Below are 21456 nucleotides of genomic sequence, written 5' to 3'. Positions count from 1 at the left end.
AAATTTGATTTATAGTCATTAGACACAGATTAAGGAAGATCTCCTGAATTTCAATTTCTTCTTAAGACCTTTTAAGCTTAAGTCTTCAATTTTAAACTTTTGTAAAATCAAAATTATGTAATATATTGTAAATGATTTGTAGATGGCATAATATGGGCTCAACTTCCCATTAAAAAATTCAACTATTTCAGATTTGAATTGAATTTGATCCAATTAAGATTTCTCTCCCTAGATTTCAATTTCTTCTTAAAACGCCATAAGTTTAAGCTTTATATTTTAGACATTTGCTACAATGGAAATCATGTCATGAATCAAAATTGAAATAAGGATTCTTGACTAAGGTTTAGTAGTATCGTAAATTGATTTTACTCTTTGTCAGGAAGCATAAATGTGATACAAAAACTGTTCTGTTTGAGGAATTAATTCTATCAGTACTGAAACGGGTATTTTATTTGTGATAAATAAAAATAAATGATTCAAGAAAACAATTAATGAATTTGATTCATTACAATGGATCAAATTTTGATTTTTACATTTGTTGCTTATTTATATTAAAACTCAAATAAAATATGGAAATTCAAAATTGAATAACAGGAAAACTTACGGACATATCTACTTATCAGTGAAAAATATTTGTGTACACCAAAAATTGTGGAAAATTATTGAGTACAATTTGAATAAAAAAAAATTAATTTACTAATAAACTTTAAATGACATTCACATCAAGCTAGCATAGTATTGTAGATTATCTCCCTTTTTTATATGAAGACGCCATGTTGTCTTGGTGTTCTGAATTCGTTGATTACGAATAGTAAATTAATTTTATTTTTCATTAAAATTCTACTTATTTATTGTCTATAATATTTGGAATACACTAATATTTTTCACTAATGAGTATATTGATAAGTTTTCCTGCTTTATTTTGTTTTATTCTGAACTGTCGTATTTCCCTTGAGTCTCAATAAAAATAAGCACCTTATATTCTGATCTTTATTTTTGAACAGAAAAAAAGGATTTTCAGCAACAGGTTTTTTTGTTTTTTTTTGTTTTTACATGTGACGTTGTTAGGTACGACTAGAGTTGTAAGGTATTAAGGAGGTTTAACTATTCATAAGAGAGAGGAACACAAGGCGGAGAATTCACACACACACACACTTATGTATGCTCATACATACACGTGTCCGCATAATAGTAAATGAATTTTATTTTTTATTAAAACCGTACTCCCTTACATTTTGTAATTTTGGGTTTACACTAATAATTTTCACTGGTAAATATGCATATCCATAAGTTTTTCTGTTAATTCATTTTGAACTGTCATTTTTACTTGAGTTTTAATATAAATAAGCACCTTATATTTTGATCTTCATTTTATTTTTGAACAGGAAAAAGGATTTTGAGCAACAAGTTTTTTTTTTTTTTTTTTTTTGACATGCGATGTACTTTAAGTACAACTGAAGTTGTCAGGTATTCAGGAGGTTTAAACTCCATAGGCAGAATAGCCATTCATGGGAGAGAGGGGGGGGGGGCTCAGTATTACATGCATGCACGCACACACACACACACACACACACACACACACACACACACACACACAAAGGTATATTATTATGCCCACACATACAAACACACAAGCAGAATATATCTGGTAAGTAATTCAAGCCATGTTAGCTGTTGGCAAACGATCAAATAATGCTAAAGCCAATGGCGGCTTAGGAACACAAGAGTGAAATTCTAGCTGGTAGGGCAGAACTGTTGGAAGAAGACACAATGTAATATAGCTAGGAGATAGAAGGGTGGGAGTAGCTGGCTGGCTGGGTAGTGGGTTGAGGTAGTTATGTGAGTTGAGTTCAGAAATGTTGAAGCCGTCGCCCATTCCCTCCTCCACCTCCCTTTTTTTTTCCTCATCTCACACTGTTTCTCACTGTTTTTCTCTTCATATCTCTTTTCCCCAAGAAAAGTACTTTTACCATAAGAGGGAATCTTTGCTGATGCTGTTGCGGTTCTCCTGATGTTAGAACACCTGAAGACCCTCTGCCCTTTGCTTCTTAAGTTACCAAAGATATTTTCTATTTTTTTTTTTCTTTTCTTTCTTTTCTGTTATATCACTCAAGATATCTTAATATCTTACGATCATCATAAGAAAGAAGGCTATCATAATTATTAGTCATAATAGTGACGCTACAACAAATATTTTCTTTTTAGTACATCAATAATAATTATTTAAAATAAAAGGTTAATGTAGTTTGCTTGAAGCATTGTTTACTGTGTATATAAAAGAAAATTTAAATTTATAGAAAGCAATACAATGCAGAAATATAACGGATAAACACAAACTGAAGCAAATTAAGATATAATGGTGGAATAAGCTATGCAGATTCACCTTTACTAATACATTTTTTTTGTGTGTGTGTTCAACGGCATGTCCACCCTTGTTGGGTTATTTTATGCCGAATCGTGGTTTAGTGTTTAAATATATTTTTTTATTTATGAACAAAAATATGCGAATAAATATATTTATAGTTGAAATATAGTTTGCATTAAAATTTAATTAGATTCGTAAACGTTTTAGTACAAAATTAAAAAAAGTAAATGTATGAAATGTATTAACATGCAAGTAAATTTGCAATAAAATAAATTTGATATGAATTTGCGTTATGTGTGTAAATTTGTGATGATAAATATTTGCTGCTTACTTTACTAATACAATATATACATATTTATATATAAAAGGCACTTTGTATGTGTGTTTGTAGGTATATGTGGGTGTGAGAGTTTATTAAACTCCAAAATGGCTGGACTGATTAAAAAAAAAATTCATACAAATGTACTTTATGTGTCTAGGAGTGTTCTTAGATAGATTTTGTATCGGAATGCCTCTAATAAGTATTGAAAATCAATAATAAAAAAAATCTGATTAAAGAAGGAACAACCCAATTTTGACCAAAATTAACACCCTTATACAGCCTAACATAAGTGCATTTGAGAAGTTTTATCACTCCACAAGCAAAAGGGCCTGGTGCATCAAATCAATGGTAAGTTCTTTGATAAGACAGGGGTACATTCGGAATGAATGTTTCTTTTTAGAGCACAACTGAACCATGGTAATTAACTTTTGCATTTTAAACTTCAATGCACGCCATTATATAAAAATAAATTTATAAAATCAACAGTAGGTTCTTTACAGTGCGCTGTAGTCTACAATGTACAAAGTGATTATATATACATTTATCATCCTATTATTAGAATTTTTTCTGTTTATGATCTGACAAGGTCTATCTTACCGAGAGGGGTAATTCCGCACATGCTATCTATAAGCTATGTTTCTTACATTATCTACTACAATTTGTTATTACAAGGGGCGTTCCAAAGTAGTGCCTCCTATTTTTATTCCACCCAAATGGATCAGAAGGGATTGCAAATTGCATTGTTATGATGACTGAACTTATGCATTCATGACCTGACAATTTTTGTTGCAGATATTCATGGTGTGAAATTCTAAAAAAAAAAACAACCCCTGTCATGGATGTGCATCAGAAGCAAAGATGTATCATTGAACCCTGGCAAGAGTGCATTAAGAATGGTGGTGAGTATGTAGAAATATAAATTCTGGAGCACAAAAGGTTGCTCGTTTTAATGGTACCACTCATGTCTTCATAGCTCTTTAACTTTTTGAGTTAAAAAAAGGGTGGCTTTACTTTTCTCCGGACACTCATGCACAGCAATTATTCATTGTTGATAAAAGTGCATTAAGAATGATGATGATGATGATGATGATGATGATATAAAAAAAAAAATAAGTTCTAGTCACTCGTTTTAATAATACCACTTCTATCTTTGTGGCTTTTTAACATTTAGAGTAAAAAAAAAAAAATAGGAGGCTTTACTTTAGGAATGATCCTCGTACTACCATGGATTTATTATTAATACATGAACATTGTTTATCAATCTAAAAAAGAAAAAAAATTTAAAATGTAAACATAAATTAATCCCTAAATTTATGTTGCTAAAATATTACTCCAAAGTGTAAAAATGTATTAATTCTATAAAAAATTTAATTTGGAAGTTCATAGACTTGTGCACATCAATGGATGGACCAAGTTTGCCAGGTATTTTCTGGATGAATTGACCCAGGAATGTATGGATATGGAAAGCTCTGTAGAAAGGCTAAAGAGAGGACCGCTTCACTGTGAACAGAAAAGGATTATAATGGTTGCACATAATAAAAGCTTGATGACCAATACTTTTAAGAAAAGAGTGGTTTTAGCAATAACAACACGTGCAGGTAGTGTAGACAAAAGTACACAAAAGTAGAGCCGGTTGTGCCACACTCTCCTTCATATATTAGATAATGTTGGAAATGGCTGAAAAACTGACTCACAATCAATGAATAAGTTGTTTTTAATTTTAAATATTATTTCTCCAAAATACATCAATTTTGTGGTTGTTTGCTTTGTAGTTTTTAAACTTTTACCTAGACACATACACGTACATAGACAACTGCTCTTTTTATATAATAGATGAAGATGTTGTAAAAACTATACCTATTGCTTTAATTTAACAACAAAAAACAAAAAAAAAAACGGAGGTATCTTAAGTTTCACAAAGGGCTTCCAATCTCTTTTTCTCATTTGCATAAAACTTAATATATCCCACATTTGGAGTCGTTATGCCTAGCAGTTGCATTTCAAAATTCATAATGATCGGTTAATTAGTTTAAGAGTGAATCATATGCATATAAATATTAAACTGAACAAAGGCAAAGGATGGGTGCATTTCTTGGTTATGTATATGCGATGCCAGTTGCAAGGTTAACCAATTTGCATATTAGTTTTGAAAAAAGACATTTTATTAATTAACTATTATTTAGCATTCTTTAATTGTTTTGATGTTTTACAATACTGTTTTATTTCCTGAACGAATATTTAGCATTTGTGTTCAAATGATTCTTTCTTTACAGCCCCGCTCCCTTCCCTCTACTTGATTTTCAACAAGTTCGTATCTATTTTTAAATTTCAAGTGAAAAGGTAAAGTGATTTCTTCTTTCTTTGCCTTCCTTTACGATCACATTAAAAAAAAATAAATTTGTCTAAAAAAGTACCAAAATGTTAATGTCTATTTATATGAATAAATGAGAAAGGTTTTGTTTTGTGTTTGCAACAAACTTATGGATGAAGTGTTTATTATTTGAGACTAATATTTCATATATTTCAAGTAGTGAACTCCGCAGAGTTATGATGAACTGACAAAACTAGTAGTTTATGCATATGAATATACTTAACTTTATATGATGGAGAAGTTTTATGATTCGGAATCATTTTATTTAACCAGATTAAACACAATTAGTTCTACATATACGTGATAAAATACAAACAGTTTTCAAACTCCTCCTATGCATTACAAAAATAAAAATTCCTTAAAACTTTTCTATAGTTGTCTGTAAAACATTAACAAGCATTTTCTCCCTCCTTCCTTTGGATACACATATTTGTCCAAGTCTTTTTTTTTTCTTTAATTTTTTTATTTTTATTATTATTATTATTATTGTAGTAGTAGTAGTAGTAGTAGTAGTAGTAGTAGTAGTCGTCACTAGGAGTTCTCACACAGATGATCATCAGAGATTACTGACAACAACCGGTAGTGTTCTCTGGAGTCTGAGTGACAACAAGCCTCCACAGATTTCCAGTATTCTTCAACTCTTTTGATAATCTTTGCAAATGAATTTGCGTTATTGCAACAGTCGTTTGCCATTGACTTCTCGCTAGCAACGACTATTGGCTTACATTGGAATTTGGATGGCAACAACCCATCCTAAAATTATTATTATTATCATTATTTCATGTATCCACATAAAATGCTAAAAGGAAATATAATATTTTCTGTGCTGATTTTCAGTATTCAACAGTGCTCAATACGTAAGTAGAGTTAGGCAGTTAGTTATGAAAATATACGGCAACCTTCCCAAGTTCATCCTGTAGCCTGAGGATTCTGCATTTTGAGCTCCTTATTATGCTCCATTAAAAAGAGGAACTGATCATATTTAAAAAAAAACAAATTTAGTATTAAAAACAGGATGCAAATAAAAGATCTTTTTTCAATTTGCAATTTTAGGAAAATATTAATGATTTTATTAATTTGGATTGTTCAGAGTACTGTTCTCATCTTGGTTGTTATTCTCTGTACTACCCACACTGAGGATTGAACCTTCACCTTCAGTTAGAACTAAACATTTTCCGTTATGCCCCCGGTCTTTGCAAGAACGATTCTCAAAATAGAATTGTGAATTACTTAGAACATCTACTCAGCCATGGCTAATGGAGGGAGAGCATCCTCCATTGATTAAATAAAGGGATCTGTTTGAAATTTCATGCAAAATCCTGAGTCCGACAGAAATATCCTCAGTTTGACAAGATATACCCGAAGGAGATAGGAGATTACATTGATAGAAACGTTGTGAGAATAACACTGAAGAAGACAACAGTAATCCAAATAATCCAAATAATACGAATTATCAATCCTCATCTAAAAAATTTCAGAAGCATATCTTTCTTCTTATGGTCTTCTTTTTTTTTTTTAAGTATAAAAAATATCGATAATAATGAGTAAAAGAAAAAACAGAAACAACTCCAAATAACTAAAACGAAATTGCTACAGTCAGAAATGGCCAAAAGTCCCAAAAGAAATCTATTTTTCATACAAACCTCTTCCATTTAGAAAGAATGTAGGGCTATTTCCAGGAAAACCGTTAATCCAATCTTAAATTCTTCGAAATGCTGACCATTACTAGAAGGCCAACTAACTAAAGATGGAGCAAATATTAAGATGCAGCAACTGATGCAAGAATATTTGATTGCTTGTTTTTTTTTTTCTTTTTTTGTAAATGATAGCAGACGAATGAAAAAGTATCGGATTAAATATCGAATGATGAAGAGGAAGAATTTAAAATAAATGTAAATAATTTGAGATGGAGAGGATTTTAAATCTCAAATTACATGAGCGAAGTTTGTTACACCTGAGCACAGAAAACAGATATTAATACCTTGAATAAAATGGCATACAAAATCCACACGGATATTTAATTACTTTAATTCTATTGGCTACTGTTATATCGGTTATTATGATAACACAGAAAACATGACACATTTATATTAAGTAGGCAAAGACCCACCCAAAATGCAACTTTTAGTTTAGCTTCTGCAGACGGTGATGAAACTTCTTTCAACAACGTAATTAATATTCGATTTTTATTACATTCAGTACGCCAAGAGTTTTTTTTTTTTAAATCAAATTTGGTGCCATTTCCTTTCAATTCAATTTTGGACCAGACAGCTAGAGAATCCCTCCTTTCCTACTAATATACGAATTTCTCAATCTAGAGGCACTCTGGTTCCAATGGAAAGAACTGAGATGTCTAAGATCAAAAGTTGCAATGACCAGACGAGAATACAAAACTGACCTAACAATCTGCGAATGTGGAGAGGAGGACCATATGATGCAATACTGTCTATTTGCATTCTACTGCCAACTGGCACAGCTTGAAAGATCTTGCAGAATGCAACAATTATGCAAAAGGCTGTGTGAAAAATTAGGGAACTATTGTATGACTACATGCTTCCTAGAGATGCAAAGAAGAAGAATAAACTGGATTGTAATAGATATAAAGAAAATATTTTTTTATGATTAAATCATTTCAAATCTTAGATTTCCAGGATCGTTTGATTCATGATTAAAAATTTATGTGGAATTTACCCATTTTACAATAGCCATAATATGCATGTTGGAAAGTCGAATACATGTCTGATGAAGGTTTTTTTCCTGAAATATTACAATATGAACCCTTCACCTAGCCATACTAACACAAGTAAAAACACAATACATGTAAAATATTATATATATATATATATATACACATATATATTGTATTCAGAAAAATAAATCTGCATAACTTTTTCTACCATTATATATTAATTCACTTCAATTTGTGTCTACCCGTTACACCTTTGCATTGTATTGTTTTCTATAAATTTAAATTTTCTTTTATATACACACTAAACAATGCTTCAAGCAAACTACATTAACCCGTTAATCTCTTATGATTACAAATGTTTGAATAATTCTCACTTGAAAACTGTAAAATCATGAAACAGCTGTAGAGTGATTTTTGGTAATTGAAGTCATTTTTCATATTATTTGGATTATTCAGACTACTGTACTCATCTTGAGTTTAATTTTCATAACGTTTCAGTTGATGTAATCTCCAACGTTTCAGTTGATGTAATCTCCAACGTTTCAGTTGATGTAATCTCCAACCGTCTTCCACTGTATCTTGTCAAACTTAGGAATCTTTCTCTCTCTCTCTCTCTATATATATATATATATATACTAGCAGGGAAACTCGACGTTGCCCAGGATTGAATGAGGATCAACAAATGTTCCACACTTGCAATAGTTTTATTGTCATTGATTTTTCAATCAAATCGATTGATTGCCCACATTAGTGAGGGACCCACCGGGAGGAAACTTCACATGTCTTCCCTATAGTGACTTAGTCCACAATACAGTGTAGTCTACATTGTACAGTACAGAACCTACTGTTGATTTTATAAAATTATGTTTATATAATTGCTTGAATTAATGTTTAAAATGCACAAGTCAAGTATCATCAGTTTTGCTCCAAACAGAGATATTCATTTCGAACGCATTTCTATCAACCTACTGTTGATTTTATATGCTGAGCTCTTCTGCTTGTGCGATGATAAAAATTCTCAAATGCACTTGTGATGTTAGGTTGCATAAGGGTGTTAACTTTCGTCAAAATTAGACTGTTCCTTCTTTAATCATTTTTTAGATTATCGATTTTTGATACTTATTGGAGCCATTCTGATACAAAACTTATCAAAGATCACTCTCAGATGCATAAAGTACATTTGTGTGAAATTTCAAAAATATTGGTCCAGCCGTATTAGAGTCCATAGAGACTAAACTCACACAAAGTGCTTTTTATATATAAGTAAAGTATATATACACACACACACACACACACACACACACCTGTACATGCCTCCCATGATGGAAAGATATGATATGAGGTCGTTTTAATGTGAGGAAACCCAGATTCCTTAAAGGATATAATCTAGGGGTGGGAGGTGGGGGATTATTATAAAAAAAACATGGCCGTACTTCTCACCTCAGGCTACAAGCAAGAAAAAAAATTCTCCAAGGAATTAACTCCTTGGAGAATTTTTTGTGTACAAAAGGTCGCAGATTCAAATCTAGGATGAGTCAACTCATATAAAGCATAAAACAGCATTCATTGAAGAATTGAAGAATTACTTGTTAAAATGAATTCTGTTATGTTATTCTTTAAATATCATTCACATATTACCGTAAAGTGGGGATTGAAAAGCCCATGCGCAAAAGGTGTGTTCACTCTGGCCCACAAAGTATGCCTGAGCAGCCACATCAGCGTTTCCCAGTTGAGGCGCTTCAGGCCATTAGCAATAAATTAACCCCTTCTCAAAGAGAGTCGATAAAGCCTGGAGGGTGGACCTTTCTAGTACTGTATAGAACCAAGCCAAAGGCCAATGTGACAGAAGCAAGGTTATTAACTTAGGAATGGCTCAGATGTTTTTAAATATTTGCTCATCCCAAACAAAGCAATATTGCCATTTGGACGCAAGGAGCTACTATTTGGGACCATGTCTACAGGGGCACTACATAGGGAATTGAGAAGCAAGATGTCTGTTCACATTACATTTAAATTTTTGCATGTTAGTACAATAAGGGAAGCAGGAAACAGAAGGAATTCCAAAGTTTGGCAATTTGAGAGTAAAAAGGTATTAGAGTAGAAAGTTTCCAGCGTTTAAGGACGTCTATAGTGAAGGAGTGGGATTTTGCTACTTGTTAGGTTAGTTGGGAGGTATTTACATTAAGGGGGCACAAGTGCTACAAGTTCGCCAGAACACATTCCATTAAAATATTTTTAAAACTGGCACGAGAATGCAACATAGTGGTGATGGGACAGGGGTTGGAGCTTGGTTGATAGTACGGGACGTATTAGATTGGGGACCTAAGAGAGCGAGAGAGATGCTATGAACAGTAACTGGTATGAACAACACAATCCCTTGGTTCAAATGTATTGAGTTAGTTGATTCAACAACTTATTTCGCTCAAACCACCAAGAGGTTAAGTTGCTCTTTAAGCCTTTTCTTCCTTCAAACATTAGAAAGTGTCTGATATCAACCAACCATCCAGACTCAGCCACTTAACTGACTCATGCTTCTACCCATTACCAACTCTTTTATTCTCCCTACTACTCACCCTCTCCAAAGCCCTTCCCAAAAAACCTCCCATTGCAGAAAAAAATTCTACAGAGAACCACTTCTTCTCCTACCTACCCTACTCTGCTTTCTCGAATACCAATTTCTTTAGTACCGACATATCACCATGGAAACAAGGTATTTTAGGCACCATCCTCCTTAATTCTCAGAGTCTTTGAGAAGCGCACATCTTTTTGAAAAAAAAACAAAAAAAACAGTGATGCAACATTCCAGCGCTGGCAGCTGATTGGCTCACTCTCAAATAGCACCATGACACTTGTGGTATAAAGGTTCATCCACCTTCACACGAGCATACAATGCATACACACACACCTGGTTTGATATTTTAAGAAAAACCTACAACCTCTACATTGATAGGAGATAGTGGCAAAGTTGGCAGCGAAAAATATCTTGGCAGTGAAAAGATAAAGATCAGGTTACAGAAACAGGCTGTGCCATTTAAAGATGGCAGACAATCTGTGAGGGTTGAAAAAAAGAAACAGCCAACTATCAGTTTAGACATTAACTAGCAATGATATCCAACATCACCCAGGAAAATTAACTCCAAAACTCTATTTATATAAAGTTAGGTATATGTATACATTTATATATTGTATTACAAGATTCACTCCTAAACTAATTAACCGATCATTATGAATTCTTGGAACACAACTGCTATAAATTTTCCCTACTCTCTATCTGTGCCTAAAACCCAACGCAAATTCCATACACAAAGTTTCTTTCCTATAACTACCTGCTTTTGGAACTTTATACCATGGGGCTGATTTCTGGCTGACAACAACATGATTGTTTTCAAGGTCAATGTAAACAAATTCTTGTTGAACCATCCTTTTAAATAATCAAATTCTACCAAATTTCCACTATTACTGATCATTAAAAGTTCTCACCAACCACTTGACACTCATTAACCCTTATCCTTGAGTGGTCTTTGGGCCTTGATAAGCGATGACTCTCTTGTTAAAAAAAAAAAGTTGTGAGAGTTCAAATGTGGGCTATATTTAGTTCAATTTAGTTTTCTGCAAAGGGATCAAAACTAAAAACAGCTAAGTGGCCGACTATAGTTGAGGACGATCCAAAGGCTCCCTTTTTAGCTGCTATACTGAGATGTAGGGGAGAGTGCCACTCCATTCTCAGGATTACTCCACTTGCTCTTGATCCTCCTTTTATAATGTTGAATGTTTAGCAAGAGGGCATCAATTACCGTCTTTTAAGTCTTTGGTATGCTTCGACTGAGGATTGAAGGGATAGAAAGGGAATGAAAATTCAAACAGTTCAGTTTTCAAATAGGTTCTTAGACGAAAACTTGACATGTTGCCTTCTCTATTTTTATAAAGTTAGGTATGTGTATATGTTTATATATTTGTATGTATGTATTGTATGTATTCCTAAACTAATTAACTGATCATTATGAAAATTTTGAACACAGCAATGGCAGATTTGTCATATGTTTTCACAGAATCTTTTGGAGCAACTATTGTCATTTTTTTTTGTACCTTGTTTTTTTTTGTAGGGAATTTATTAAAATAAGCAAGAAAACAAAAAAATAAATATACAACAAATAAACATTACCAAAGGCAAGAGAAGTTACTCTTCTACATACCTGAATTATTTTTTTTAAAGTTTTAACTTATTTTAAAGTGTTTTTATTACTTAAAAACAAAAGAAGTGTGAAGACCGTCAAGTTCAAACAAAAAATAAATGGCGCTGTCCTTGTAGCAACCTTTGAATTTCGATAATTGCACAAAAATCGCTAATTAAACAAACTGCTGGTAAGAAACACATCCAACAAATGTCAACAATTGTGAAAAAATGTTCTACTAGTGTTTTGTTTAATTTTCTATTTTTGACTGATTATTACAGCTCTAAAATGGCTGTAAAGACAACACCATATTTTTTTTCGCTCGAACTGAACAGTCTTTACACTACTTTTGTTTTTAAGTAAAATAACATTTTAAAACACACACACACACAAAAAACTTATCCAGGTAAATAGAATAGTAACTTAGCTTGCCTTTGGCAACATTTTTTTTTATTTATTTATATATTTGTTTTGTTTTTTGGATACAAGTCCAGAATGAAACCTAATTAAAAAGAAGAAAAAAAACAAAAACGCAGAAAAATCTTTATGGAGCGAAAATGTCATATTCTAAAAATCACATAATTTGATAATGTATATTTTTTGACTAAGAAAATCAAATCCTATAATGAAGCAAGACGATTGTATCTTGATCGGTCATATTTAATAAAGGAGAATAACCCAATTCGAACTACCGACATTTTAAAATGTAATGACTACGATATACTATTAATCACTAGAAATCGTAGCGATTTTCTGTATATTAAAAAACAAAAACAAAAAAAAAACACTTGATCAATTTCTATGATTTTTGGTATGTGACATTTTCATTCTACGCTTGGTACGTACATCATAAAGTTTTTTATTTTGTATTTTTTAAGTAGGTTGAATTCTGGATAAGGACTATTACCACCTCCCCTCTTTTTGTTTTGTTAGCTTTTCTAATAAATACCTATTCTCGTAAATGTATCTTGTTTGATATTCTTGACAATAATATCGTTCATAAATAACCCAAATTAAATTTGCCAAGTAATTATATTTATCTGATTTGAAGGCTCTGATCTATTTGAAGCAGTTCAGCTTGGACGTTTTATAAGATAAACATATTTGTTAAATCCTTCGGATCAATGCGTACTTAGGCGAGACAAGTAATCTCCCTTGATCACACAGCTTTCATAGAGGGGAGATTACTCTGGCTGACATAATGACAACCAAACAGGTTCCCGGATTTTTCAAAATAGTTATATGTAATATTAGTATTATTGTAAATTAACATTGTTCGTAACCCCCATCCGGGGATGGGGAGGGGGTGACATTTTACTTATTAGACAATTAGGTGTAAACACCCTGAAAACTTTGGCAGAAAGAAAGCAAAAACTATTTTAGAATATAAAGTAGGGTTCAGTTTTACATATGAATTTAGTTTTAAATGATTTCCCGCTTCTTGGCCATTCTAGTGTTTTAGGGCAGTTAAGGAATCCCCCCCCCCTTATTTTGTCTAGCGGAGATAAATTTTGTGCGAGGAAGAAGGCTTTACTTTTCTAAGCAATTGTGCGTGGTTTTACGATCTTGCCACTCGGACTTAGAGTTAGTGGTAAAAAGTTTGATTAACAGTCTGGAAAAACTTATTATTTATGTAAATTAAACTAAAGTTTGCCTTTTCAATTAAATCCAACACAGAACATCCTTCTCTAACATTATGAATTGATAACAAAAATAATTAACTTATTGGTAATTGAAACAAATTATTTAAAATAGGATGTCAATAAAATCAATCATGAAGGTATAGATAGTTAACAAATTCTCCGCTCTTTTCATATTAAGAATGGATTTCTAAATAATAACATCATTATTTTAAAACCCATACTTAACAAGACGGCGGGTGGGGAGAGGGGAGGAAGCTTTATTAACTATTCTGTACCCTCACCAACTCACTTTTACTTCACCATTAACTTTTATATTTAAATCTAATAGTCATATTTTGTCAAATGTTGAATTATGTATTTATTGAAGAAATACTAAAAATTTACTGTAGTAGTAGTAGTAGTAGTAGTAGTAGTAGTAACGAAGAAGAAAGTCAAGATAACATCAATAATCATAAGAGTACCAGGAATAATCCTGAAAAACTTCAAATAAAAAAAGGGAGAAATTGGAATCAAGGAGAAGGCTGAGAAAATAAATCAAATAGCAATAATAAAAATGGCTGAAATATCAAGGAATTTTCTAGAATGCAGAAACCAGCCCGCATAACCAACAAACACAAACCAGTAACTTGAATACTATAATATTAGGTTAACGCAAAAGTAATATCGTTTTTTACCAAATATATATATATATATATATATATACGTCAAAAAACGCCATTATTTTAGCACCAGACTAATGAAAATAAAATGAAAACAGAAAGAATCCAACCAAAGGGAACAAAGAAAACACGAAACCACAAAATTGTAAGTTAACTATGCTTCTCCATTTAAAAAAAAACAAACAAACAAAAAAACAATGATAGCATCTACAATAGATGGCATCATACAAGAGTTGTGAAAGATACCGGAGGACTGAGGAAGCAGAGTACTAACCAGACCTCCACTGAAAGATTGTAGAGAGCACTGGGGCCTTGTGAGAGCTTTTTACCACTGAAACCTCAGAAAATACCAGTGACTATTACCATTGGTATTTTACTGTTGGTAAGTGGCTTTTGTTTTACCATGAAGTCATCTGCATTAATTGTTGAGAAATGATGGAGAGAACTGGAAATCTGGGTACACCGCTGGTTATTGCCAGTGAGTGACTGCTGGTGATGACCTCTGCTAGAACTCCTAGTGTGTGGATTAAATCAATTCTTTCTTTTTTTTCTTTTTTTTTTTGTTTAAATATGCAGGTTGAGTGTTATCATCCACATTGGCTGACTTCACATTTTTTTAGATGAGTGAACTCTTCCAAAAATAAAAAACTAATAAAAACAGCAAATATTCTTATAAATAATAAGAAGGGTTACCTGGCATTACTTCGGGGAAAAAGTGTAACATAACTTTTATCCTTGTCTCTTCTCTGTTCCCCATTTTATCCCTTTCCTTCCCTAACCTTTCTTTCTTCTTTTTCATGCAGTCCATTCCTCTCTCTCTGAACACACATGCACACGCACACACACACACACACACACACACACACACACACACACACACAACTTAAATCGGCCTATGGGAAATAATTCTGTTAAAAATATCAAATTTATTTCCCTTTACTTGATAACATTAAAAATCTTATTTATTTCTTGATAACATTAAATGATATAAACATTTGATGCAGCAATCCTACTGCAAAATGGCGATCTCCAACAAGTTTCTTACTCATCAATCTCTACAGGTGTATCAAAAAAAAAAAAAAAAAACAAGCAAAAACTAGAGTCCATACCTTGAGCTGGCTAAGGAGGCCTATGTGTTCTTGATGCAATTGTCGTGCTTCTTCCAGATTCGTACCAATATCCATGATATCGGGTTCCATTTGGTGTACACGAACTTGTATCCATTCTCCACTCTGCAATAAAAATAATGGAAAAATGTTCATCATTTCTAAGGAAATAATTCACAAAAAGAGAGAAAATAATAATAACAAAGAATATAATATTTTCATATATATTTTTTAAATAAACTTTATTTCTTGGAATTTTTTAATAAATTAAAAAAAATAAATAAATATTTCAACCTTTCACAAAAATTATGAATGAAAAATATTTTCCTATAATCTAACTGAATAAATGCAAAAGTTGTGCCCAGAACTGTAAAATCAAAATGGCAAACTTCAAATTAAATCAACTTTAAACAATAGACGCAAAATCTTTTGCATATACTGCTTATACATACGTGATATTAATCACAAGGTTAATTTACATACTGGTTTTAAAAAGACGTTTTTATTAATCAACTGTTATTTGATAGTGCATTTCTTAATTTAATAATTACTTTGATATTTATATAACAGCTACTTGCATTTTGAAATATTGTTTTATTCAATTTCAATGTTCAAGTATTTGTGTTTAACTGATTTGATTTTTAACAAACTGATACCTAGCAAATCGTTTTCATCTTTCTTTTCTTTTCAGTCACATTTAAACAATAAATAAATTTGCATAGAAATTACCAAAATGTTTATATTTATCTATCTATATGAATAAGAAATAGTTTGTTTCATGTTCACAACAAAGTTATGAAAGAAACATTTTGAATGAATGTTTCAAGTATTTCAAAAAGTGAACTTCGCAAAATGATAGCATGCCAACCAAAACCAGTCAGTTATTTATAAATTCAATATTTACTGCAATTAATATTAATAGTTAAATAAAAGATAGCTACTATCATACAATTCACGAAATGGGTGGTTGTCTGCAGAGCTAAATGTTCACAATTTAAGGCCAAATTCCAACCGAAATTTCTGTAAGTGGAAAAAGGTTTTAAACTAAATTTCTCTATTTTTATTTTTCTATTTTCTTCATCTTTTTTTCACCATTTTCCTTTCTAACTATGGATAAAACAGATAATGTACAGAAATGATCAAAGCCGTGTTAGAATTAACAGCACATATAGTTACATCTTTACTGTTTAAGTAAAAAGTACATGAAACTTGTACAATGAGTAGGGCTAGGACAACAGCATATTCTTTACATTGTTTTGACTCTCAAGTGTGTATCCGTTGATATCTTATATGCTTTTATATAGAGTGATGTGGTTCTCGGTTGATTAACTGTGTCGGATATATACTCGGGGGTCAAAAAAATGAAAAGAATATTCTGTTGTCACAGCCCCAGTAATGAGTTTATTGCTTTTCATTTTTGTCTTAGAAGTGTATTTCAGAGAGTTTTGTATAAATTGTCATGAAGAGATGCTGCATGCTGATGGTGTATTGCTTGTCTGAAACAATGGAATGTTTATTAAAGATGCTATGCGAAGCAAAAGTCTTGGAGGGAATATAAACAAAACCAAAGAGATGATCAGCCATTGTAATTTTGAAAAGGTCAACCAGAAAGAGGAACGTTCCTCTGTTCAGTTTGTGGAGAAGGCATCAGTGAAACTCATTTTTTTGCAATACTTACAAGCATTGTGTGCACAAGACGTGCAGTGGTATGGTTGAGAGATAATAACCGACTTATATGCAAGAACAGTAACACAATGCAAAAGGATGCGAAATCAGATGTGGAGAAAGTAGATTTGGATGGCGACACTATTGAGTTGTCACAAAAGTTTTGTAAGGTAGATATTAGGCAAGTAAATCAACTAGTACATAAAATGGTCAGTTGAGGATAACAGGAAATGAAAGATCAGCTGGAGTCTACTTGATAAAACGGATATAACGTCACATGGCCCAAAGAGAGAGAGTGTAAGAGGGAAGAAGGCATTTAATTTGGGAGCATACAGCATGTGGATATAGAAAAATGGTATGAGCTGGCAAAGTATGATTAAAAAGTGTTGATTGATCTATAGCTCTCTCTCCCTATTTCTTTTTCTCTCCCACTAATCAGTGATTTAGAACAAAGATCAAGTCAAACCTCCTCTGTATTTCATTCATTTGTCTCAACAATCCTTTTGAAAGTATAAATAACAAAACAAAAGTCCTCTAACATCATTAAAGGTTAACAATATATGCATAGGTAATAAAATATAAAATTATTAAATAATTTAGTTTCATACGAGCACAAAACCACTGGAATCAGACATAAAAAAAATCTCAATCTTCGATAAGAACAGAAAGATATGGCTAAGTGACAACATGCCACATAAAAAAGAAAAGAAAAAAAATATTACTTTATTTTCCTTCTATAGGTCGAAAATCAGAATTTGAATAAATTTATTTATTAAAAAAATCTGCATTTTGACAAATTTTAATGCATTCAAACAGTGGAAATACTTTTGGTTTATGGTAAAATGCAAATAGAACTATATTTTTCAATAATAAATTCCAGGAAATTTTTCATAGATAAATTTCATTGGGACAAAAACATTGTCAAAAATAGTTTTGTCAATTAAAGTTTTATGAATATACAAATTCATAAGGGGTAGGAGCAAAAGTTTGGATACTTCTAACCTATACAATTATAACCTCCGCATTGCCAAGTTATGTTTTCGGTCGAGAATGTTTGTTACTATGCTTATGCACAGCTTTGCATTTGAATCCCAAACTGCAAAATATAAGCCAGGGTCTATTTTTGAATTGATTTAATTTTGGAATATAAAGATACAAAGGTCAAGGTCACAAAACGGAAGAAAGTCACATTTCAGGTGATAACTTCAGTTCTGTTCATTGTAGAGGTTCACTTTTGAGCACATTGTAGTCAATGAAGTTGCACAAATTGTATCGCCTTGATCCTGACTTTGAAATATTTGATCAAGTGCAAATGTTTTTTTCCAAAATTTCAACTTTTAATTTTTCCAAATTTGATGCAGAAATCCAATACTGATCAAGAAATGAAATGAAGGAATAGGATAAAATGGTAAATAGTAAGCCGGAAGAGTAATATATATATATATATGTAGGTAATGTTTTAAAAATATATATATAAGCCACTATGAAATAATTGGGATCATTAAAGAAGAGCCAATAATAAAAAGAAGAAAGAAAAATGGGAAGATAGCAGAGAAAGTAGTGAAAGAAGGGGAGGAGATAGAAACAGTTAATAGATTAAATGCCTGGTCTTGTCGTGGGCCCACTGTGGTGCACTGGGATAAAGTTTTGCATACCTCTATGCAGTGACTTTGTCCACAATACATTCATGTCTGCACCGCACTGTAGAGAATCTACAGTTGATTTTATATAAAACATATATTTATATATAACTTTTATTCCCCATATTTCATTTAATATATATATATATATATATATATATATATATATATATATATATACTAGCAAAGAGGCCTAATGTTGCCCTTGAATGATCAACAAATATCTCACACTTCTAATACTTTTATTGTAATCAAAATCTGTGAAATCACATATTTTTCAATCAAATAGATTAAATGCCTGCTCTAGTCGTGGACCCACTGCAGTGCACTGGGAAGAAGCTTTACATACTTCCTCGCAGTGACTTAGTCCATAATACATTGATGTTTACATTGCACTGAAGAGAACCTACTTTGATTTTATATAATTATTTTTATATATAATGGCTTTAATTGAAGATTAAAATGTAAAATTCAAGTATCATCATTCAGTTGTGCTCTAAACAGAAACATTCATTTGGAATGCGCCCCTGTCTTATCAAAGAACCTACTGTTCATTTTTTTTTTTTATATCAGCTCCTTCTGCTTGTGCGGTGATAAAACTTTTCAAATGCACTTTTGATATTTTGGCCAAAGTCAGACTGTTCCTTCTTTAATCAGATTTTTTCGATTATCGATTTTCAATACTTATTGGAGGCATCCCGTTACAAAACCTATCTAAGAACACTCTCATACACAAAGTATATTTATGTAAAAAATTTTTTAAATCGTCCCAGCCGTTTTGAAGTCTATAAGGAACGAAGTTACATGCAGATCGTTCAACTTGAATTATAGATTTAATCTTCATCATCATCATTATTTTAATGTCCATTATGCATGCTGGCATGTGTTGAACGGCTTTTAGAAATTGACTTCCAAGCTAACCTATCTCTGGCCAGGTCTTTATCTCTCTTTCTCTCAAATCCATCTTTATTACTTAATCTCGTATCTTCATTAGCCTTCTCCTGTAGGTTGATGCTGCTACTTTTGAACTGCTGTACATCTATTAACATAAGAACTTACATAAATTCTTTCAACATGGTCATACCATTGAAGCCTCCTTATGCTATCCGAATTTAATCTTACTCTGAACACATCAGATCTGAGCCTGACTTTAATATTTGTGTTACACATCCATCGTATCATTTTCATGTCATTTCTCGCCATGCAATGCATGTCCTCAACCGTCACTGACCAGGTTTCACATTTACACATCATCACACTATGTACATTCCTAATTGACTTTTTTCTTGTTTATTTTTCGTTTTTTTTTTACTTGGGTAACCACTTATCAAGATCCGAAGGCTACTCAAGGATAAGGGTCAATAACTGTAAAGTGGTACTATAGTATTTGTTAATGGTGTAAATTGGGTAGAATTTTTATTATTTATGGGGACAGTTCAACAAGAATTTGTTTACATTGGATTTGAAGACTACTATGTTGTATTCAACCGGGAAGCAGGCCAGAGGAATAGTTTTCCACAGGCGTACAGTTCTGGGAAAGAAGCTTTGTTCATGAAATCTGCATTTAGATTTAGGCACAAATAGAGTGTAGGAAATCGTATATAGTGGTTGTAGCTAGTCGAGTGATTTTGTAAAAGTTTGGCAAGGAGGGGGCCATAAATTGGAGTTCAGTCGAGCACTTGCTTTGAAATAATGATAGAGGCGAGACAGGCTCACAACGTCTCTTTTGTGGGAAAGAGGTTGCAGGGAAGAAAAAAGGGTATCACCTACTATGTTGCTAGTGGAATTGCTCTGCTGATTAGTAATGGCAAAAGCTCCCTGAACGTATTGTGTCCACTCCTAATTCTAGCTATCACATTAGCACCTTGTACCCTGATGGCATCACCAAGTAACAACACTTTTTTACAATCCCAATAACTTGATCTAATTCAGGAAATGCTACAGTAAGCAATAAAACCTCATATGATTAAAAAAAAAAGAAAAAGAAAAAGATTTTGTCTTAATTTACTGAGATATGAAAGGCGAAACAGCATGAATTATAATTTAGCCTGCAGTAATTAGACAAGTTATTCATTATTATATGTGTTAATAATAATAATAATAATAATAATAATAACAATAATAATCAGAGTCGTTTATCTCAAGTAGAAGCAATAGTGGTGGTGGTAGTACTGATGGCATGTACAAATGAAATATTGTAGCAATGAATGGTGGGAAGGCAGTGAAGGTCATGTGATCGGGGCAGTGGTTGTAACAGCAGGAGCCAGTGAATATCTCATTATAAACAAGTAGATTTAAGTCATCGCCATTTAAAACACTCCCTGGTTAATTTGATAGTTTGTTAAAAGTGGGAAGAAAAGTCCGCAAAGTTCACTTTTATTAATCTATATCAGCAACCAGGGTATTCAAACAGTCAGACTGTTTGAATACTGAAAAACTTAAAAATAAGTAATTGGATATTTTGGATTTCTTTTTTTCAAGACAAACTTTATATTTTCCTACTCTGCAACCAGAACCGACATGTTCAGAGTATTTTTTTTTTTAGAAACCAGGGTGTCGGAGTTGGAGGAAAATAGAAGTTTGGGAAGGAGTCATAGTTGAATTTTTTAATTTCCAAAGTATCAATAGACACAATATTGAAAGGGAAGACCTTAAAACGGTGTCGGAATCAGATATTTTTTAAGTTCTATGATTTGGAATCAGAATGTGAAATTTTGGAATTGTCAAGGCCAAAATGTTGTTTTTTTTATCTCTAAAGAATTAGCAATTTATATATTGAAAGACTTCAAAATAATGAGTTTGCATCAAATATTTTGAAATTCTA

At 32.1% G+C, this 21456-nt stretch overlaps 1 protein-coding gene across 12 annotated transcripts in view; it reads right to left on the bottom strand.

The window, feature by feature from the left end:
• The window catches only part of LOC145241637 (titin-like), a 698616-nt gene that overhangs the window by 646186 nt on the left and 30974 nt on the right, over positions 1 to 21456 (bottom strand). For all 12 annotated transcript variants that reach the window (XM_080104717.1, XM_080104725.1, XM_080104729.1 and 9 more), the window contains exon 2: positions 15331 to 15453. In XM_080104717.1, the coding sequence (XP_079960843.1) occupies positions 15331 to 15453 (123 nt within the window). The remainder of the gene's footprint in view (positions 1 to 15330; positions 15454 to 21456) is intronic.

This window comes from Euprymna scolopes, chromosome 20 (genome assembly GCF_053919585.1).
Source record: "Euprymna scolopes isolate OS-2025 chromosome 20, ASM5391958v1, whole genome shotgun sequence".
Lineage (NCBI taxonomy): Eukaryota > Metazoa > Mollusca > Cephalopoda > Sepiida > Sepiolidae > Euprymna > Euprymna scolopes.
Note: the sequence above shows the minus strand (reverse complement) of the source record. Positions and strands in the feature narration are given on the sequence as shown.